General features: G+C 39.5%; 1 protein-coding gene across 3 annotated transcripts in view; it reads right to left on the reverse strand.

Moving 5' to 3' along the window:
- Nucleotides 1-240: 240 nt before the first annotated feature.
- The window catches only part of LOC119653582 (pleckstrin homology-like domain family B member 1), a 216,292-nt gene continuing 192,641 nt past the window's right edge, over nt 241-23,891 (reverse strand). For all 3 annotated transcript variants that reach the window (XM_038058331.1, XM_038058332.1, XM_038058330.1), the window contains 3 exons: nt 7,711-8,078; nt 1,412-1,544; nt 241-1,332 (listed from right to left, as the gene is read on the reverse strand). In XM_038058331.1, coding sequence (XP_037914259.1) covers nt 1,156-1,332; nt 1,412-1,544; nt 7,711-8,078 — 678 coding nt within the window. In that variant the 3' untranslated portion in view covers nt 241-1,155. The remainder of the gene's footprint in view (nt 1,333-1,411; nt 1,545-7,710; nt 8,079-23,891) is intronic.

The following is a 23,891-nucleotide window of genomic DNA, read 5'->3' on the forward strand; positions in this document are numbered from 1 at the left end:
GGTTTTCCTATTTCTTGAAAGTATGCTTGCAGTTAAAATAAATCATTTATTTCTCGTTTTGAGCTGCAAAGAGGAGAATATTTATTTAGATATGGAAGACAACTGAGGGAAATGTGCATTTGAATATCTTGAACTTGTAGTTGCTTACACTTTGCTTAACGGAACCGCCGCAAATAAGCTATGGTGATATTAACATACTTTCCTTAGAACTGGAAACTGGGAACAAATTCAGACGCAATGTTTTGTTACATAATTCATTAAAATTTATTATGTCTTGACTTAAACTTACTTAAATTTCGAGCCATCCAAAGAAAAAGATTTCCCTCAAACTTAAATTCCAAAAAAGTAACATACATTCATCAGTAAACCTAATTCGCAAAAGCGAATGGGAATTTCATTAAGGGTTTCCTGCGTTTAGAAAAGAAACATTTTATATTATTTAAGTATACAAATACCAAATCAGGATGAAGTTTGAATGACAAAAGATATGAGACAAAATCCATGTATGTAAATATTTCTATCATATTTCGTCTTTCTACTTTAGAATCGAAAATTTCATATCAAAATATTGTGAAAATCTTTTCAGTCCTTGAAATTAAGGCACGTATATCTAGCTAACAAGGCTTTCCTCTTCTATAACAGGAGATAATCTTAAAACGAGACCGTATTCATTACAAACTGCTCAATATCTACGAGGAGAAAGGAAAGAGAGAGACCTAACTTCTGTACACATTAAAACATGTCGAAGCTATTCCGTACTAATTATTTTGTTAATGTAAAATAAGAAAATGTAGTAGTTGTAGCTGATTAAAAATAGGGCATATGAATACATTCGCAGAGCGAATTTCAAGTATGTATAACAAATCCTTTGGTATGTTCAATTATGAGTTAGAAATTTAATTTTTTGTCGTACTTCATCTTCGTGTTTTTATTGAAATTATTTAATATAAATTTTGTCAGTTTCGTAATATTAAGAAAGAAAAAAAAAATACAATACTCTCTAGGAATAAAATTAAAATTAAGCTGCATTTCAAATTCCGTAAAATTGAAATCAAAATGTAAACCTGCTGACTATGTAATTTTCATCATTCATCTTCCATTTGCAAGTATCAATTCCTCCTTTTAATCAATCTTCCACTCGATTTCATTGTCCCTTTAATAGTCAATGTTCCCTTGAGCCCCGGTTATAATGGCGTCAATCCAAATTCTAGCTGCTGCGTCGGATGCTGCCTGCAAGTGATAGCTGCGCTTTTTCGTTTTAACTATGAACGTACAATGAGGTCGACCACTTTTCGATGTGTTCAAATGATCCAAGTAAACTTCGTCGATTGTCTGTAGAAATTGAATACAGAGTCGGAATATAATTAGATTTCATTCATACAGGAATTCGGAAAGAAGGAAGAATACTTACAGAGAAATAGGCTCCACCACGTGGTTTTCGTTCTGACTTGTCTGAGTAATAGATAAAGGCATTCTTTTGACGATCCAAAACGAACCATCGTCTCGACCAACCGTGGAATGTCGCTCCGAGTTTATGGAGGTAGCTGTGGTATAAAAATTGTTATTAGTTTTTACATCTTTTTCTAATTAAGGACTTCTCAGTATTTGAGTAATGGTAAATTTTTTCTAGGTAAATTAGCCATGCAGTTAAACAAGTATCTTTTCATTTCGGTTTTTAATAAGATGCATCTAAATCATAACCGATGACAGCTATGTTGATGAAATCCGCGCACGGTTGTTGTCAGCCAACAGAGCCTTTTTCAGTTTACAAAAACTGTTCCGCTCGAAACGTTTCACCATAGGGTCAAAGCTCTTACTGTACAAGGCAATGATCTTGCCAGTCCTCATGTACTGCTCGGAAACTTGGGTTCTTAGCAAAAGAATTGCGAACTATTGGCCGCTTTTGAGAGAAGAATCCTCCGAAGCATTTTTGGCCCCTTACATGAGGATGGACGATTCCGTAGTCTACATAACGACAAAATCTATGAGCGATAACATGACGGTCAGGTTGTGGATAAAATCCGGCTCAATAGGTCACGGTGGGCGGGTCACTTAATCCGTATGGATGAGGATGATCCAGGCCGGAAAGTCTATATATTGCCCTTATAGACTATGATAGAAAAAGAAGACGAGGTAGACCTGCCTGGGATGAAGCGATGGCGTAGTTCAGGACGTCATACAGCTTTTAGGGATATCGAATTGGTGGACTTCGGCAAAAAACAGGGATGTCTGGAGTTCTTTATTAAGGCAGGCCTAGGTCGGATATCGGTTGTTGCGCCGTTGATGATGCGGATGATTTAATCTTAAAACACGTTAAAAAATGTTTACACAGTAAATTTTTAAGCTCCAGCCGTGCAACTAGAAGACTTTTTGCTTGCTTCCGTACAATTACGTGCAATTCATTCTCTACATGATACAGATAGCAACTGTTCCACACAAAGAGCTTTGACATCCCTATCGATGAATATGTCATCATTTGCCTGAATGGTAATCTTAGCGAAAAGACAGATAAGCGCGTCATTAACCGTTATACTTGACTAAGGAACGACGATACCCAAAGCAAGATCCGTGAGAAGAAGTGTCATAATTATAATTTCCTCGATGATCAAATTCTGGTCAATTTGCGAATCTATAAGAATGCCAAGCCTAAAAGTTTAACAGGATTGCTACTACTCAAGTAGTCCATGATAAATCAAACACTCGAGATGACGAGCGGGACGTGCATCGATTTGTTGAAAACACACAACAACTTGCCCAGGATATCTAGCACTTTTGGTATATGAACGGTTTGGATGATAACTTCCTCACCGAGCGGCGAACCGCTGTGCACAGGTGACGGAAATATTTCGAGAAGACGATAACGAGAGAATTTCTCATCTGAATATACAAGAAAAAAGGCACTTTATATCATACCATTAAACGAAATATATCGTCACTTCCTTCCCACACGGAGTGCTGGGCAGTTACCAAACACATCGAACGCCGCGTCCTAATTACTTAAAATTATGGAGTCCATGGAGAATGACGGAAAGGCCGCCCAAAATACAGTAGCATAGTTTAACAGACTAGATAATGTTTTAAGAGCTCTCCTCTCGGCTCCCCCCAAACTAATCTTCCGATTGAGGGAAGTGGTTAATCTGATCCACTATCCACTCCCACTGTCAAATGAGGCGACGAAGAAGAGGTTTTGGCCGAATTAAAATTGAAAAATTTTTTGATTGCAACCAGGCGGGGTTAGATAAAGTATCTAATTGCATGCCTCTATTGTGATCCGGAGGATATTTATGTAAGCGATACAGGAGAATCCAGAGTCTAAACCAGACTACTCTCTGTCGACCAACCCTTCTCGGTGTTTTTCGATGCATTCCAGGTTGATTTTAGCGAATATCTTCGCGACAACAGGGTATATATATATGGTTATAATTTACCCCTCTGTGAATTATGGATCGTCAATTGAAAGGTTTCAACTCCCCCCAGAACTTCCTGAGATGCCCGCACTCCTTTTTTATTGTTCTGCGCCAAGCGTTTTGGGGGTGACATAGTGTGGCCAACAATGCATTTATCCTTTAATATGTGACCTATCTACTGTGAAGTGACAGTGCATCCAATTACATCGTGTACAGGTGACAGGTAAGTATCAGGCGAAGACAGATGTTGACGAAAGCTTGGAGCTTTCAAGTGACAGTCAGGGTTACTTTCCATATGCTACTCACAGAAAGAACACTAGCACAGACCAGTCTCAAGTTAACCTTGGTGTTGACATATTTGCATTTCCAGATTTCAGAGAAGGCAGCAAAAACGGATCTAGTGCTGTAATGCATCGGGCAACATCCAGTGATGGAACCAAGCACGCAGACACCTCTCCAATTGTCAAAACAAGTCTCCTTCTTCGGAATCTTCACAATAATCCTCTTCTTCTACTCCCTGGGAAAAGTCTCAGATTCTCAGCAGATCTGCAGTAACTGCAGGTGCAGCGATAAATAACTCTGCGGGAGATCGTCAAGGCCCAGCGGCTTTGCTCCGTTTGAGTTCATTAATGGCCGAAATTCCCTTTTGTCACGGCGTACACTACGCTGAACTTCCCGACAATAGAGCCTTCAATCACTTTCGGTTGTCGATCCGTTTCTACGATTCCGTAGTCAGCAGAACTTACGGCATCCCTTCAGGGCGTGGCCGACGACCTGCATAGCACCACAGAGGAAAGAGTATTTTTTATGACGACTCAATTCTCATCGATATTCTCAGGTGGGTTAGTCAGTATGTCTAGCGACTGATCAGCAAGATAGCTCTCCCACTTTCGAGCGATATCTGAATCATACAACAGGTCAATGTTAAACTAGGGAAGTCGCAGTTCTCCAAACCTTCAAGAAATGGCATCTCTCTTGTGGTCAATCTAATTTTTGATACGATTACGCTCAGTTGAAACACAACTGACTTAATTTCAAACTTTGGGCTTGAACAATGTGCCACCAATGGCGCGGCAGTGGAAGTTGCAGAAATTCACGAACCTCCCATCAATATCGTTGCAGTTGCCAAGACCGTGTTTCCCTCAACACGTGTCCTTGCAAGGTCTTATCAGATCTCACTTTGGCATTCAGATCACCCATCACGATCACAATATCACCTTTAGAAAGCCTGTCCTGCACTGCGCGTAATAGCTCGTAGAATCGTAGAAAGTATTCTTTTCTATTATATCGGCTGCCTCCGTTCGTGCAAAGCATTGTACAATTGGAATCAGTTGAATTCACAAGTCTGTTGGCTCCCAGGTCAAGAGACCGCGCCTTGCTGCAGTAGTCATAAACAATCTGACACTGGATTCTTGTCTGCTATCAATCGCCTTTCCAGAGTACAAAAGCACATTGCCATCAGTGTGTCAAGAGGTAGAGGAGCACTAGCTTAAACCCCACATGAAGCCTCACTGGATGCTATCTGGTACCATAGTAACCGGGATGTCCATTTCAGGGCAAATGCTTCAGGAGAATTCTTGAGGTATGTGCTCTCGACCCGGTTATTTGCGATAACGCCTTGTGAGAGGTTAATAGTGGCTATGCTCATATTGCGGGCAGAGCTCCTTCTGGAATCAAGCGTGAAAACGCACTGAAGAACCATCAACATTCCTACTTTCTCTGAAAATCAAACGCTGATATCATTATTATTCGGAATTAAAGGAAGAAATGAACTTCGCAACATGAGCAATCTTTTGAAAAATGTTAAATATAACAAAACAAATATTAGATTTGTTGTTATCCGAAATTCGGAAAAGGAAGGGATCACCAGGTTAGGGAGAAAGCTTAGCTATTATACAAACTACGACGTTGGCGATCGAAAGTGATTGCCAATACACCGGTCATTTGGTGACGTCCCAGATATGGAACTGAAACTTTAGGATCAATATTCAGACACGGCCCCCTACATGAGGATGGACGATTTCGTAGCCTATACAATGACGAAATCTATGAGCGATACCATGACCGTCCGGTTGTGGATAAAATCTGGCTCAATAGGTTACGGAGGGCGGGTCACTTAATCCGTATGGATAAGGATAATCCCACCCGGAAAGTCTATAAGGGCAATATCTGTGGTAGAAAAAGAAGACGAGGCAGACCCTGCCTAAGATGGAGCGATGGCGTACGCCAGGACGCCAGACAGATTTTAGGGATATCGAATTGGTGGACCTCGGCGCAAAACCGGGATGTCTAGAGTTCCTTATTAAGGCAGGTCTAGACCGGATACCGGTTGTTGCGCCGTTGATGATGATGATGATTCAGGTACGGGTTTTACGGAGTTTATGGTTATCATAAAGTAACTAGTTTCATTGTGATTGTAATACATTTCAAACTACTCAACTCATAAGGTACCTACGCCAGCAATTGTAGCGACATTGACAAATATTGAAGACGGTTTCAGAAAGAGGGACTTTATTTTCTTTAGTTAGTTCTCTTTAGTTAATCATAAACATCTATGACCCGGGCCAGGAGGAACTTGATGACTATGAATCTGCGCAATCAATATGGTGTCAGTATTGTGGTCTCTAGGAGCTTCTACGCCTTTAAAGAAGTCGTTTCAGCCGATTAGACGACCGATTTTTTCTATTGCCTATGTACCATAAGTAGGCCGCCTTAACGACTTAAATATGCATTCTGGGAACCACTCGACGCAAGAACGTTCCTGACCTGACTGACCATATTGGTAAATATGCAGATGGCAGTCGGTGGCATGGTGGTAATGGTGTCGACACAGGTTGTGAAGGCGTTGAGAATATCGTTCACTTCGTTAACATTTACGACATTGTAATCGTTAATATATGGCTTATTAAGTAGTTTTCGTGATTTTACTCAGGCGGCTGTCGCAGCGACGAGCCACAATGGTAGGCATATTTTGAACAAATACGTCAGCTCCGGAGCTGAGAGCCAATATTTTAGCTCAGTGAATTCAATTGCATTACTTAGCAATACGATAAAACCACTCTGATGAAGAAAGTCCTGCAGAATTGAAGATTTTGAAGCGCATTTGTATTCCAAGAAGGATAACAATAAAGAAACCATATACGCTGCTTGGTTGCTCATGGAGAATTATCTACATTGTCTTTCTATCCTCTTCTATCTATATTGTCTAGATAGAGAATATCTAGACACAGCACATGCTCTAGTGTGAGTGGAACCATCCGCTACTCAACCCACATCAAAATCGTCAGTGTTCTCCAAAGAAGGATTCTTTTGCCAAGTCACCACGTGTCGTCCCCCAGTTAAAAAAACTACGTCTACAATGAGAACATCAACAGACAGTATGGTGTCCCGCCCATCGTGAAAAAGTTGTAAGAGCCAGGGCTTCAGTGGTAAATTATGTCATTCGAAAATTGGCCTTAATATTCAAATTGGTAGCCGTCCGAAATAAGAATGACTTGATACGTTAAATAAGACCTGATAACCGAGAAGTGCAATTCTCGATCTAAACGAGTTGATCCCGCTATCTATAAAAGCTAAAGAAGAATAAAACCACTCCAAAATTCCAGGCTTTTCAAGTTTTATTTGTGGTGAATCATTGAGGGACTCAAAAATTCCAGGCGTTCCGCAAGTTACACTTGTGGTGAATCAATTGTTACATTTATAAGTTCCGGGTTCACCTAGAATGGTGTAGAAATGTATATAAGCAAATGTGATATTGAATAAAGGGTTCAGTTCAGTTTAACGATCAAGGTTTTCATTCAAAAAAATCTCATCAAATCTTCGTGGCACTGAAGCCAGCTTTGTTACATAGATACATGTAACAAACACCTGTCGTATAGCGTTGTTTTCTACGACTTGCTTAACATTCTTGTACTTTGTCTGATAACGATTTAACACGATTAACATTTTTCAGTATACTCATCATCCGTAACAGAGTTTGAAAACCCCAGCGAAGAAATCTGGTAGAGGCACGATAATTGTGATCCAAACAGGTGGAGCTAGACCATGAGGAACAACCCCCATTAGTCAGTTCCCGACCATGACGAATAAGAGTAGTAGGGGCTTCGGAACTCAATCTTTTGTAGCACAGTAGAATATCCAAAAATTCTTTTCCTTTTTCATAGGTATATTTGAGTTTGGGGTAGTTTATCTTTTAAAGGTTTAGTACAAAAAAGGTCTCAAATTTATATGAGGAGCTTCAAATATTACTGAATACCACGTAACCAAAGAGGCTCACTATCAAGCTTAAAGATTGAAAACTCACCCTCGACAGCTAGTTGAGTCCACAATAACATGTGGACATAACGTTATCTGATGTCCGGCAGATTCGATGTGTTGCCTCAAGTCTAGATCGGCAGAAAATATTGGCAAATATCGCGTGAGCGGGCGCTGATGTTTTGGCAGATTTCTTCGACTACCACTAACTAGACAGCGATCGGTTCCTGTTGAATCATTTGAATTAATACTTGATCGCTTCACTTCATCACTACTGTTGTCTCCTAGTTGATTTGGTCCAATGTCATTTGTTGATTTGAATGGCTTCTCGGAGAGTAGATCATAACTTAAATCTGAATTAGCTTCAGATAAGGGGCGACTCTGATGAGATTCAAATTCTGGATTTGAATGGCGTTGCTGAAAGAGAAAAAAAGGATTAAATTATTGTAAAATGTTGAACGATTCTTCTAGATGGAAAGTGCTTTCGCAAAGTAGTAAATGAAGGATTATTGGGAGACAGTTAAGTGAATTCGCACGCAGTTTAAAGAAAATAGGTATTATTGGATTTTCTTTACTAGCCTGATATAAATTTCTTGAAGCTTATAATTCAATAAGTTCCGAACACTCTTTGAATATACCATACGAAAGGAACTTCGAAAGTTCTAGCGTTAGGCGCAGTATACCATACCGCCCAGTATAGCATGAAGTTCTTTCTTTTTTTCTTTTTTTGGGGGGGCTAGTGAGATCATGGAACAATACTCAAGAATGCCTCGACCGAGAGAGTTGAAAAATGTTGAGGGGCAAAGAGTCAAAATTAGAAGAGGTAGAGTCAATATGAAGCCAGACATTATGAAAGCGCGATTGTTGACATTCTGGTAGCGTCTGTCGAAGCGAAGCCTATCATCGAAAGTTACACTGAGGTCCCTGATGGAGCTCCGATAAGATAAAGGACGCCAAGAAATTAGGAAAACAGAGTGAGAGCGGATTTGCGAGCGTAGCACGTAGAATGCCATTTGCTACAGATGAGAGCAACTTACGGTCATCGGTATAAAGCAAGGAAGCAGCCGTGAGGAGAGAGACGTCATATGTAAAGAATAAAAATAGTGATGGACCAAAATTGGAACCTTGTGGTACACCCTTAGGGGAAAAAGGAAGTTGGCATAAGAAATGTTATAGGAACGATTAGAAAGGTAGGAGGCGAACCATGGAATGAGCGACAGGGGAATGTTAAGATAGGCGGGTTTGGCCAAAAGTACCGTGTGATTAGCAGAGCCATAGACAGTCATTCTTTAAGAGGAAGAGAGAAGAGAAATAGGATGGTAATTCTCGGCGAGTGTATGGTCCCTGCTTTTGTGTGTAGCGATAAATGAGAGCGTCTTTCCACAGGCTAGGAAAATTGCGAATTTCGGAGCTCTTGTTAAAAATTATGCAGAGAGGGTGGGGAAATGAATAATTTGTTTTTAAGCAGGTTAGGTTAGGATGGTTGTCATGTCTGGCATCAAAAAGGTGCTCGAATAAGGAAATAGTAAGGAGGGATATCACAGAAGCTGGGGAGCAGGCTGCACCTAGTCGTGGGAGAGAGATAAAAGATATATAACTCCATTGAGAAAAAGTAAATATGAAGTAAGCCACAAGTTAATTGACGCGATTTAACAGAGAAGCGCATAAACTTGATAAAAGTTAGAGACGGTTGGGCGTGATTCCGAATGTAAGACCAGAAAGGTCTAAAGTTTCCGCAAGCTAATGTGGCCTCGCCACCAGCCAGATACTCCTTCCTGGACATAATTCGCAAAGCTTTGAAGTGGGTGGGATCAGCATGACTTCTGGAAGGTTTATGTTACTTTAGACTTCGTTCAGACTTCTTATGGATCTTAGTGTTGAACCAGAATGGATAATAGGACAGGGACCTGGGAAAAGAAGGAACGTTTCCAAGGGGCACGTTAGATGGAATGATATAGAAGGAGCCGAGGGCTTGATTCCATGCTTAAGGGATGAGTATGAGATCTCAGTTGATAGTAGCCAGGGCTTCCCTAGAAATTAGCTTTTTGAAAATTGAACTTGGCAGACGAGCGATTCGCGTATCGAATTAAAAAATATCTGGAAATTGGAGAAAACGATGCAAACACGCAAGGGCAGGTTGCACTTTAAGTAATTTCTGGTGAGGTTGAACTAAGGAGTAAGAAGAAATAGAGAAGAAAAATCGAAGGAGTTAGTTGGGAGGGGTGGAGGGCCCAAAACGTTAGGCCAAATGAGCATAGGAATATAAAAGCCATCACAAACAAAGAAGGGGAGAGAGGGGAAAACTACAATTAGGATATCCGAGGTCAGCAGGGAATAAGATATGGGAAATATACAGAGAAAATAACAAATGGGCTTGCCTTTGGCCCTACACACAGCCCTGTCAACTTTGTCATATCGAAAAATCGAAGGCTATGTGAACAGCTGCTAGTTAATAAAATTAATCACCTCCTTAAAGTTGCTATCCATTTCAAAAATAGTAATTAAGTGAAAATATTTTGAGCTACCAGAAAGAATGGATTAGCTTCAGGAACAGTGAATGATATTCCCGATGAGGAAACCAAGACCATATTCATCGTCTTTTTTACTGTTGAGGTAACAATGAAACAAAAAAAAAATGTACATATATTCTCTGCAAAGACTGTATTCTCCGCAACTCGCAAATGAACATGGCAATGATACCATTTTGGAACACTCGCTCCTAATCGCACCTAACTTTTAGGTTATAAAACTCGACCATTCTTTCGAAGTAATGAACTTATTTTCATTTGTCTCGTTTTTAAGCTTTTATGTAAAACAAAACCTTATAAAATCAATTTACTATCTGTCCATCTGTCACATGTACTTTTCTCAGAAAGGATTGAACTAATTGAAAAGTGGGAATGAGGGGGCTCGAAACTGATCACATCATTCACGGAGTCGTTCTCAGAAGCTACCCAACCGAATAATTTGGAAAAAACGAAAGAGCCACTCTACGGGGTTTAGGTTCCAAAATACCCTACATATCGATATCTCCTCTACGCTACTCTGTACAACCAAGCACATCCATTTTAGAATAAGATTTGCTGGGATAGTTTTTTATCAGATAGAAAAAATAGCGATGTCAGTGTGTAATGTACAATTAAGAAAGGATATAAAACACGTAATCATGAGCTTGTAAGTGTACAAATTACAAAGGATGGACAAAACGCAAGCAGAAGTCCGTCTTGATGACGAAATGTCTACTGGAGCAAGCACGTTCCGGATCAATACATCATTTGGGCGAAGCTTCATTACTATATAATAATAATAATCGTTGGCGCAACAATCCAGTTGGACTAGGGCCTTGAAGTGTGTTTGAGAACTTCATTCAAAACCGTAACGGGACACTACAGAGTAACCTGTAGGAGGCACTGTGGTCAGCATTGCGCTCGCCCGAAATGCTGAGTCGATTGGTATCCGGCGTCGAATCACGATACAAATCCCACTACCACCAGTGAGATTTGAATCACGACCTTCCGTTCAACCGCCTTGTGCTCTAACCACTACTCCTACTACTATACTATATAGCAAGACATAATTAATATAACAACTGATGGCGCTTTAATCCAGGTTGAATCTAAACATTGAAATACTAGTACTGCTGGATAGGATTGGATTCTAACCAAAAAAAATATGTATAGACATCAAGATGGCAGCTTCATTAGTGAGAAAGACAAAGTGAATGATAGATGGACATCGTAATTTGTCGAATTCCTCAATCCCTTTGATACAGTATCAACTGATTTGGCAACCACGCCAATGGAGGACAGTGAGACTGGAATTGACCAGCCGTCTCTATAGGAGATTGACGCAGTTATGTCCTGATGGTTTAATCTGAGTACCCGTCGAGAAGACTATCCCCTTCCTCATGGTTTCAGATAATCTCTGGTGAGACTTAGTGGTCGAAGCCATTTTAGATGAGTGCAAGTGCAGACTCGGGTCTGATCACCCAACGTTTTGGAGCATTCGCCTATTGCATCACAACAAGCAAGTGAATGTAAATAAAGCGATTCCCGGTTCCGCCACGGGGAAATTCTCCTTGGCCACTTGGTGTGGATTCAGTCGAAAGAGTTGCTGCATCGTCTACCTTCTTGTCACCTCCGAGCATCAGGAGATTGAAGCAGCGATAAACGGTGTGAAAGCCAAAGTTCCAGAAATCCATGGTACACCCGCAGAACTATTAAAAGACAACATTCGATTAATGTACTATCGCAAGAAAAAGGCCATCCATATACTTATAACATACTTAAAGCAACATCATCGGGGAGGCAGTTTCGGAGATTGACACCAGATAATAGGAAGTTATGTTCTAATTCGACACCCTAGCAGAATTAGTTCGCAAGTGGAAGCTCGACGATGTAGCGAGGAAGGTATAGTTACGGTTGAACAAAGGTACAACATTTCGAAAGCTCCAATCGGCTAAATACATTCAACAAATGGGCAATTCGAGGCGCCGACAGCTCTTAGGTTTAAGGAACTGACGAACGCGATCATTATTTGCGGAGCCAAGTTTCAACAGTGGCTATAGCGCTACGAAGAAGAAATCATTGCGATCGATATTCGTTTGGATCCACTGCATTTTTTTCGAGCCTGGTTCGCTGGGATTAACAAATTCCTCATACTTCTCTATTTTCAGGAAGCCAATACTATATTGTTCATAACACATTCTGAGAGCATGCGTCTAATTTATTTCATCGTCATCAGAATAACTTTCAAAAACAACGTCGTGAAGAATCTACTCTGGCGTTTCGAAGTTGTTGATTTTCACTCCAACTCTGCCTTCCTGTCGATATTGCATGCTTCCTTACATCTACTAGTCCACCTTCTCTTGTTATACTTAGGGAGCCTTCTTGCCTTTATGACCCTCTATTTCAAACTTTTTCGATGTCTCGAAGCTCTATCTCTGTGTATACTAAGCAGCAAAAAAAGCCGAGTGAAGGTTAATCAAATCGGAATTAATGTTGAAAGTAGGAAAAAGGCACCAAGCCGGAAAATAATACGTCTCTTATCGTACAATCTGATCACTTGGGCCCAATGGATCAACGGGGAAACCATGCCAAAAAAACTTAATTGATACAAATAGCATCAAAAACTTTCCAATTGAAAAAGGTATTTACTGGACCGATTCAAATCGAGACGAAAAGACCTCAAAATGAAGCAACCACTAAAGAAGGGAGCAGCTGGCTATAAAATATCTACATGGCTACAAATATCCATATTTACAATAAATATATTGTCCCTCTACATATGATCGGCTGTAGTAGCGGAAGGTCACAGACTGACCACATTGCTTCCTATAGTGTACATGTAGTCATTTACGGTCTTGAATGAAGTGCTCTAACTCGCTTCAAGGTCTGATCCAATTGGATTGTTGCGTCTAAAGGCTCTACTGGATTTATTAAAGTTCCATGGCGACAATATCACGTGCTACATAGTCTATCCACGATTATAGTTTGTCTCTAATGTGTTAATTTAGCATCGTCTGAAGGACATGAAGTTCAAAGGATAATGATAACTTCTTCAAGCCCCTCGATTATCCATATCTATCGATCGATCATAAGATAAGACAAGGATAAATTAAAAATCAATGTAAAACAAATCGGGAAAGCGGAAGCTGAACGCTTCAGGTATGAAAGGTTTTGTGTTTTATGTATTTCTTTTATAAATCCATTTGAGTGTGCATTGGTCCCATTAGTACCTAGCACGTAATAAACGCAAATATTATGTAAGAATACCCGTTCAAAGTTTTGAATTTGCAAACAAGTGACCTGTGACCTATTATAACTTTGTTAGTAATAGTGCGATTTTAATAAGGTTTTGTTTTACAGAAAACAGTACAGTATCTCCAATTCATTCATTTAATTTACATATAAACGTAACGTTATTCCTGCTGGTGGTTGGGAGGGCTGAATGCCATTTTACGCATTAACTTGACAAATTCGAATAAAAGCAACAATGGAGCCATATACCGTGGATAAAGTGAATGAAATGCAAAGAGGGAACATATAGCCTCACATTAAAATAAGATTTCTGGTGTCAGATATCCTTGGCATAGGTTCAAATTCGTGACAAGTTCGAAGAGGATGTACTCCCGGTCCAAGACGTCTACCAAAGACTGAAATACAAACCCAAGTAATTTCTTGAGTGGGGGACCAAAATGAAGCGTCAATTTGTCAATACGAAATCTCAGTCGGACTAGTCTCCAAAGGAAACATATAATTCGGTAAATTTTGTTAATAAAGAAATGGGGTAACAATCCTCTTTTATTATATTCGGCGTGGTCTATTCTATTTTGTTGTATTTGGTGTAGTCTGAAGTCGTGAGCTAAGTTAAATAGAGCAATTTGAAAATCACTTTAGTTTTGACTATAGGAACAAATTTTCATTTACGAATCTCTTGAAGTTGATGGTTTCTGTTTGTCACATGAAATTCCTTCTAAGTTCTGAGCAGCTTGAGTAACCAACGCTGGGCTCGAATTTAGAGTTCGAAGTTTGACGTTTGTTCCATTGAAAATCTCATGTATATACCCAATAATCCAGATAGAGAGCTAATCTTGCAATTTTATCATGGCTTACAGACAAGAGTACCAGAATGGACTGGACTATTGTTCATTCAAGCAGTGGAGCACAGAGTATCCAATCAGTCTCTCCTTCTTATTATTATTTTTTCCCTAAATTGTTGTTGTGCTTCACCTTCATTGTCAACCGATTTAATACTCTATAATAGACAAATATGAAGCAGCGGAACAAATGTAAAAACAAACACCAGCCAGGATTCGAACCTGAAGCTAGCGATCAAGAGGCTGATGATCAACAACCTTGGTCATCATAGCATCTAATTGTTAGCAGAGAAATCACATCATTTTGAATGTCAGAGATTAGCGCGCCACTTTTTCAATAAAATTCACATTAGTAAACAAACCCATTTCTTCGATAACATAATGAAACGACAGGATATCGGCAGTTATTTCAAACATAATCGGAAATTGTTTACAGTGTCGGTTTACAAACTCGATGTATACAAAATATCATTTCACAGAAGCTACTCATTGACACTTACTTGAACATATTCAACTTTATAGCGATATGCAGGCTGTGCGCGCCTCTTCACGTAGGTCATCCAGACAGACATTTCCCTCAATTATCTAAAACTAATTTTAACTTCCGCCGCCAAGTATAATTCAATAGAAAAGATGAATAATTGGTTTTGGACGCCACTACACGTTTCTCAGCTTAAAAATAAACGAACAAATCTAGTTCCTCCACTTCGCCATGGTGCATGACTAATTCCTGCTTCTATCGGATTGTCACCACTGATCCACTTCTACACCGAATATAATTAAATAGAAAGATCACTCGGATTGAAGCAAGATTGCGTCTCCTGCCCTCACTAGGCCCGATCAATTAAGAACACAATAGCGAATCAAACTAAGTACGCGGCTCGCTACTTGTATCTACTAGATCTCTTGAAGGCAACCGTAAGATCGTTAATGGTTCGCTGAAGATTGTGGCTGCCAAGAGAAGATGATCTGCAAAAACTCGAAAAGTCATGAAAGAATTCTGACTTGTGCTATTCCTACCAAAATTTTTTTCGCACTGTCGTGTTCGTTGACCAGTGCCCACGATTACGATTTTATTTGGTTCTGCGTTTGTTTTGATAATCGGCCGCGATTTTATTGAGCTCAAGTGTGAATGTTGCGATCATTTTGTCGGAATTTATGCTAGTAAATGTTTGGCTGGGCTGCTCTTAGTATGGGGCGAGGTGCATTCGTTTATGATATTCACTAACGACATACGCTCATGATAGTTGTCCGACTGAGTTTAGTGGGTGCCGAGAATGCACTTGGGAACGTGAGGTGACTCCCAACGATAATAAACAATTTGTCAGTTTTATGGGGAATATTTAGGGGGAACTAATGAAAATATTAGATTTTATCTATTTGGCGGACGAAGCGTTATGCAGAACTCGTTTTTGTATTGATGTCCCGCATCGTGATCCCAGATTTCTTGGCTTGGATCAATTTTGTATGAATACACTGAGTGAAAATTGGATGGAATCACCTGAAAATATACTGCGTAAACATACATGGAGCACTTAATTGCGGCCAAAATTGACTCAAAGTGTGGTTCATTAAGATACCGCCAGCGTAATATAAATACATGATAAGCGTCAAAAAACAAATAGATGAGAAGAGGCATTTCGCGCGATGGTACTTGGAAAGCGTTAACCAACTTGGCTATGATGGCTAAGGCTGATAGGCAAGAAACCCATTGTAGTGGTTACCTTTCTCGTGCAGGAATGTGACTATATGCAAAGAACACCTCGAAATTGCATTTCAAATAAGCCGAGAAGGACTTGTATGTAGCAAGTGCTCATTGCCACGGATGGCATAATATTGACCATTAAGGATGGTGTTAACAGGGATTTACCTACCCATTTCCTCTTATAATTTCAACTACTAAAGACTCGTGGGATGGTCATTATTCTACTGGTTGCCAACGATGAGATTTATCTAGAATTTTTTATTCCAAATATTCATTCAGGTTCACTCTATAGCTCTTGTTTCCTCTTCCGCCTTCATCACTACTTAATATTATTATATGTAGGAAGTATCCATGATGTATATTTTTTTCTTGAAACAACACATGATATGGATATCGTTGAGTTTTTAAGGGACGGTCTAATACTGGCGTCGCTGGTGACTCGACAATACTAAAAATTACTCCTCCAGTCATGAGTGCGATGACTTGTGGGCTCTTGTTTGTATCCCCGCAGTGTAGTCCCAGATTAAATGGACCCATGGGAGAATCATCATTAAATTTATGTTTTTTTAAGGTACCTCCTCCATGATTTGCCCCAGAGAACCATTGTTAGCTATTACTTCGTACGGCAAGTTTGGCCCTAAGCCATTACAACACCGTCAACACAGCGTCACAAGCGTCAGTCCCTCGATCTCATTACCACAGGTTTGAATCTGGGGTTGTCATGGAAGTTCGTATTTGCTCTTGTGTCATTTTGCTGCTGTAGATTTATCACTTGCCCATCACACCTCCTTCCGTAGCTCGTCTAAGATTATCTTAATTAAGGAATTTATTGCTATACAGTTTTCTTCTTATCTAGATATATCCCCCCATTATATGATATTCTCGGATTTATTTGGAATCCAAAGTATTGTATAGAATACTCCTTCGCGTTCGCTTCCTTTCGATATTTTCATGGTGATTCGGGTAAAATGTGCAAGTAGTGTATTTCCTTTGGAAGGACATCGATGGGGGATCTTATAGAATGCAGTAGGATGAAACGTACTGCACCGACTATGAGCCTCTGATTGTTCTACGATCTAGTTACGATGGACATTACCCAAGCGTACGAAAAGGATGCTTTGTTCTCCCTTGGTTTAATAATCAAGATAACTTCCATTTTCTTTTCTTTCTAAGCTGCTTTCGAAGAGGCACATCGGAAGATAAGCACAGTAAGCCTGTGTTTTCAAGGTTTTGTGTAAAACAAAACCTTATTAAAATCGGTTTACTGTCTGTCTGTCTGTCCATCACAGGCATTATTTCATAGCGCGAGAAATACACCTTCAACCATGTATACTCTGAAGATCGTTGAACAGTCAGTTACCAAGGGATAACATGACAACGAAGTTTCACTTTGATCAGAAATTTGAAACACGTTGGAGTAACAGGGCAAACTGGGACAGCGTAGCTGTAACATACGGCCTAAATCAGCAACTAAATCCCTACACTGACGGGTGTCTCACAGCAGAGGGAGCAGCGATCATCAGTCCAAGGAAAATGTTACTTGGAACCAATGGGTAAACACCCTAGTATACTCTAGGCGGAAATATAGACAGGTGTGCCTCCTTCAACCTCCAAAGAAACTATAGGGGGCACAGCATTGCTATTTTGAACGACAGCCAAGTGCCGGTCAAGGCACTTAGGTCCAACTAAGTGAACTCTAAACCGCTATGGAAATGTCTTAAAAGATGGAATAAGCTTGGTTTGCACAATAAGATCTGGATACTCTGGGTTCCACATTGGGTTAGAAGGGAATGAAGCAGCGGACGAACTAGCCAGGAAGAGAGCAGGGACGTATCTACACAGGCCCAAACTCTTCTATGGGCGTGGCTATGACCTTAAAACTGAAAAAGGTTGAGAGAACTATACTGGGCGAGGCAACCAGGAATGGAACAGTCCAGGGTGCTTATGAGAAGAACCTGACTAAAGCGCGCAAAGGACTGTTTAAACCTCACCAAGAAGAAACTCCGGATTATAGTGGGAATCCTAACTGGTCACTGCAAGCTAAACTATCACTTCGGGAAGTTAGGGATATCTACGGATACTGCCTGCAGGTTCTGTGCGGAGTGTGTCAAAACCTCCATTCACATTTTGGGACAGTATCCGACACTTGTGCAAACTAGGCTGAGTCGTCTGGGAAAATGCTTAATACCAGATGGCAAGTTGAAATACTTAGAAGCAGGAAATATGTTAAAATTCCTGATGGTTATAGGCTTACTTGACATACTGTAGTTAATAGGTTTGGAACTACGCGTCGTTTGCTTCATAGGAAGCAAAGACATGTTTCTTGGGAGCCCTGGACGTTGTCTGTCTTGCCCTCTTAATTTCATCATCATTAGTCGATATGCCTTCCTCCAGGGACTGACGCCCGCCTCATTGATTTCCTGTATGGCCAACCTATCGTAAAATCAGATTACCATCATACTTGTTACATTCTTAACACCTACCTACATTGCTTCTTGGAATTCGACAGGGTTCACTTGTTATCTATTTTAGCTCCGGTTTCATGTATGCTTTGTGTTGCAATACTTTGAAGTAGATCAGGTTAATTCATATCAATCACATTTTCGCATGACTTTCAATGCCTTCTCCAGCATCAAACATTTACCCCGGTCTATGTCAGTCCTGTTTACGAGGCAAGCTGGTCTTCAAATGCTGCCTTTTTGCCCGCCTAAGTTATGGTTTCGTCTATATCTCTGCATAGTACGAATATCTCACCCTTTTTCGGCAGCATTGGAACTGAAATGTCAGACCCGATAACTTTTATATTCTGACCTTTTGTATTTCCGGACCCTGCTGACTCATTCAGCATATTTCTACCTGTCTTCTGAAAATTTCCGTTTCCCGATGGCTTCGGTGACGTTACTTGATTGATAGTACATCATTTTCCAATGTTTTCAGTGGCGCTTATAATTATATGTAAACTTCTTAAAACTCAACTACAAATGTCAGTCAGCATTATACTGATATGTTAAAAAACAAAGTAAACCCTGCTATCTGCTATTGGCCATGGGTGTATTTTCAAAACATGTCCTTCTATCGAAAATTAATTCCGAAGTCCCTGCAGAAATAAAGGTTAGTTCTCAAGAAAGCGCTTCATCATTTTTTTAGCTGTGAGTCAATTGAGATTCTTAAGACTCAGCCTTAGCGATATTCGTCAGATGGACAAAAAGACAGAGAATCAATTAGCTTAGAAGAATGTCTTCCTAAGAAGTCATGTCGTGGTCGCGGCTTGGCGACGGGAGCGAAATTTTATTCACCTTTTCGGGATTAGTTTGCTGGCAACATGAACTCGAGAAGTTCAAGGCCAAGTTTAGCGAGACCGGCTGATCGAGAGGCGGCTAATGGGCACAGGGGGAACAAAGGAATAAGGAGAACGAAGTTTCTGACAACGATGTCACATCATACGGAAGGAGAATTTATCGAAAGACATTGTAGCTCGTCACATTTTTCGTAGTTCATTGTTTTCGTGTAGTTTTCTCTGAATTGTGTGGATGTGATAGCCGGAAAAGTTGTAAAGTTAGCCACCGAGCGTGATGAAAGTGCAAGATTTTGTCTGGGTCGAGTGGAAAATTTGGAATCGTAAAAAGGCCAGTTACAGTTAAGTTCTTTCCTGCGTCAGTTTTGCTTGAAAAGGTTTCGTTAGACAAGGAGCTGTGGGTGAGAAAAAGGGGGATTTGCTGTCCGGTGAATTGTTGGGAGTGGGGAAAAAGAAAGCTCGCCGGTGGTCCGCAGACAGTTCACTTGTCAGGGAGAATTGAGGCCTTACAGCAGCCTGGTGTTGAGGTGTTTGGTATTTCGTGCGACAAGGAGTCGCGAGGGTATATACGGGAAAAGAGCAGGAAGATGTGAAGAACTTCCCTTAATGGGAGTAGTCGAATTGAGTTCTACCGTGATTGTTCAATGTTTTGCTCAGGCGCCCTGGAGGAGGCGACGACTCGGTGAGGGAAGTCTAAGTCCAGGTGGGAGCCCAATTTGGATTCTATTCAGTCAATCTAACGCCACATCGGAATAAACCGTGGTTCAAGTGCACTTTGTTTCATATGTCCATCCCAGAAGTACCAAATTTAGTATGGCTGTAAGGGATAATATAGTGCACAATTTGGTCAAGTTTGAAGAAAGTCCAACTATTATTAACAAAGTTATAGGGGGTGAAACTCTGCCATTTTTTTTTAATTTCGTGCATTCTACAACGTGTATGACGTCATCATCACATATTAATCCTACAACGAAGTGAGTCCATGGGTTCGTAATAATTTTTTATTATTTTCTTTTATTTTTTTTAGTCATTTATATATGAATATCAATTACTTCAAACAGACGTGTGTGTATGTAGGTGTATAGTATATGCGTGCTAATGAAGTTTGCGGGTAATGTCTAATTCAGATAGATATGCTTGTACGTTAAACCACCATATCTATGTAGTTTGGAAAAATACGGAGGAGTATGGTGGATTTGTAGCTATATGCAAATAGAAAAGTTTGCGTTGAAGTTTACATAAGATGAACACAAAACCCTTATACCCGAAGCGCGAACTTCCGGTATTCGGACTTGTTTTTTTTTATTTTTCAGGTTTTAGCCCGCGTTTTGGTTTAAATTGTTACGCTCGCTAAGCTTATGCGAATCAATTTGGTTATGTAGTTATTTTCAACATCCTGTGCGGAGTCACGCAATGGTACATACACGTGAATTTTGAATAATGACACGTGAGGGATCATTGCGCTGAAAGGACCCCCCCTCGCTCCTATTATGACACAACATGAAATTAAATTAGTTAGCGTACTTAAAATGATCTCATTTAGGTCAATGCGTTGGGGTACAGCAATGATTCGCAGATAGAAATTCCGTCCATGAGATTTTTGACGTTAATTCGTCCGGCGTCCATACGTCGAGTTTCTTTTTGTTAGATGCAAAATGATTTAAAAGGGTTCTTGTGGTGTTTTTATCTCCAAAGGTAACACTTATAGTACGGTCGAACTCGAAGATTTCCATTATTTTATCGACATTTAAGAGTGTGATGAATTTTTCATATCGAAATTGTGGGACCAGCTGTGACAGTGTAAGGACTATAAACATTATTTAAATTTTTAGCCGCTGAAGAAAAATTGTATAATATAGCGTATTTTCTCTTTTTTGGTGTCCGTTTTTGACACGTGGTCAAAAAAAACTAAATTATCTTACCAAAAACCTGTTAGAGAATCGTTTTCAGTAAAAAATGTTTTCTTTTCAACGCCATTTAGTGTAACTCATAATGTCGATAAACAGATCACTAAAACCATCTATTGGAATAATAATAATATTATAGATTTCTTTTTACTATAGCTAATATAAGGAAAACTGCTCAGTAATGTCAAAATAAAGGTGAGTAATTTCACAAAATTCACAAATTATGTAAGGCATAATTTAGGTTATAAATAAAGAAAAGCTCGATGAACAAATGAATAAACACCGTTAAAAGCGGAGGAAGGTCTAGACATTCAAAGCAAAGCTTGGCTAAAGTGACATATTTGTCATTTCTACTGCTACAGAATTTGAGGATAATAGTCCTTTCATATTATACCTAAAATTATTAAATAATGTGACGTGAGGATCTGCAGGCCAACAGTTTTGCCCCGATCAAGGAAGAACCTATAAAGCTTTCGACGCATATTTACTCTTGAAAGTCACGTCTTTACACAGCAAATACTCAGGATAAGCCGAAAGTAAATGCTATGGGATGCATCATATTCTATAATATAATAATCTTTTGCTGAAGACATTATTATCGAGATCAACAATAGGTACAAGACATCCTAGGTGATTGCCGGTTAGCTTTTTCGAGATCTCTATTTCAGACATAGAGTCAATTCTAAAGATTGGCAACTATAACTGGGATTCTTACTTTGGCAAACCACTTGATAGCCAAACTAAAATGGAGCATAACGCGTTTACCAAGCATACGCCGTATCTTTGCCAATTTGATAAAATTTGCTTCAGCTCCCTCCATATCTTCCTAAAAAGGGAACACTCCCCATCTACTGTTACACCATGTGGCGATCAATTTATCACCTCGCCTGGGATAGTGGGTTACTGACTATGTCATGCAGTGCAGTTGTTGCCTCTCTTAAAGTCAAATTTATCCATTGCCACTTCCACTCTGTAATTATTAATACATCTATGGGTAACTGCCCCTTACGCCAATTCGGCTCTTCGCCCGAGATTTTCTCAGGTCAGAGTACATGTGCTGCTCCCATATAACAGTAAAAAGAGTCCATTGGTGCAGAACAACCTCAACTTCATGTTGAGATATCTACATTTCCAAATTTTAGATAAAACAAAGAAGGCGGATCTAGCACTGTTAATGCGTCGGGTGGTATTAAGCTCGTGCCACCCTTGGCAGAAACGATGATACCAAAGTAGACGAGATGATGAAAGAATGCGATGACAAGCCGGAGTTAGAACCTTGATTTAGTTGGTATTTATTTGTTCAGTCCGACTATGCTTACCTCCTTCTGTAAATCCAGAGCCATTTAGCCAAGGTCTGTGACTCTGCGAGAGAGCAAACAGATGAGTGATTTTATGACTCTAAACAATAATAAGTTAATTGTCGCGCTTACTTCGGATCGTTAATTAATTTTTATCAGTTTGAAAAATATATTATCATTTTTTCTGCAGGGCACGTCTATTTTCCAATCGAATTTGAATTTTCAAAGAAAATCTCATGAATATGCACAATTTAAATACAAAATAGCTAGTCTGGTCCTACTGCGTATTAGTTGATGAAAACCTATGTAGATACTGTTCATTCGCCCTCACTGTAAACTAAGAAAATCGCATGAAGGACATATTGCTGCAATGTCCAACGGTCACTGATGACGTCCAAATTACTCAAAAAAATATTTTTGGTCGAAATTTATACTTCTCACTCAACACAGAGGACAGTTTATGCCGTAAGCAGATCTCATAACAATAAAACACGCATCTAAAAATATAGTGAAACATATCTAAACAAAAACAAATCAAATGCTAAAGATAAACAGGATAATCAAAAAAAGAAACGAATCTGTAATTAGATGCATAGCATTACAGGGAAAATAGATTCACTCTTGGTGGTACGCAACTTCCGAATTTCCGTGGTTTTTGGACCCTGGCCAAAACTTAGAACGTGTAAATTTTTTTCATCACGTGAAATAAAACATATTTCCAAATTGTTGCTATTTTCTGCGTTACAAATTTTCAAATCCATTAGAATATGGACAAGTAGCTCTTGAGCGTGAATATTCAGCAGAAAGACCATTTATCGGCCTTGACAGAGAAATGTGTTGCAGATGGATTTTCTGAAGGTGTTGAGTGTTTTAGAAAAATGATTTGAATGCTCTAATTTGAGTTAATTGCACACCAGGGGCAGCTTTCGGAAGGATTGTTACAAGACACAAATGTTACAAGCAAAGCTGACACGTTTTTATTCGACCCCCAAAAAGATTTCTTTGTTTCAATTTTGGATTTTATTTCAGAAATCACAAATTAGTTGGAATAAATTGGAGGATGTATCCGACGGATGCGTCTTTCCTTCCTTTTCAATATTTCTTGCTTTTTGATAGTGCTTTCAGACGATATCCGGTAAATATGTGGTTTGTTGAGACTGATAATTCACTTTAGTACTTAATTATATTTTCAAATGCTAGGTTTATTTAAAAACAGTCTTCCAAGAATTTTGTAGCCATGCATAGCAAACTGATTGCTCTTTTCTAATTTTTTTACATTTACTTGTTGAAATTAACTTTATTGGTAATTTCGAGATTTAATGCGAATAAAATTTGGAATTTATTTCAAATACACACGTGTATGATTACTTGAAAGCAGATGAGAATGCAGACAATTCTTTTAAAATTATTCAATTCAAGGCAATAAA

The sequence above is a fragment of the Hermetia illucens genome, chromosome 4 (genome assembly GCF_905115235.1).
Source record: "Hermetia illucens chromosome 4, iHerIll2.2.curated.20191125, whole genome shotgun sequence".
Taxonomy (NCBI): domain Eukaryota; kingdom Metazoa; phylum Arthropoda; class Insecta; order Diptera; family Stratiomyidae; genus Hermetia; species Hermetia illucens.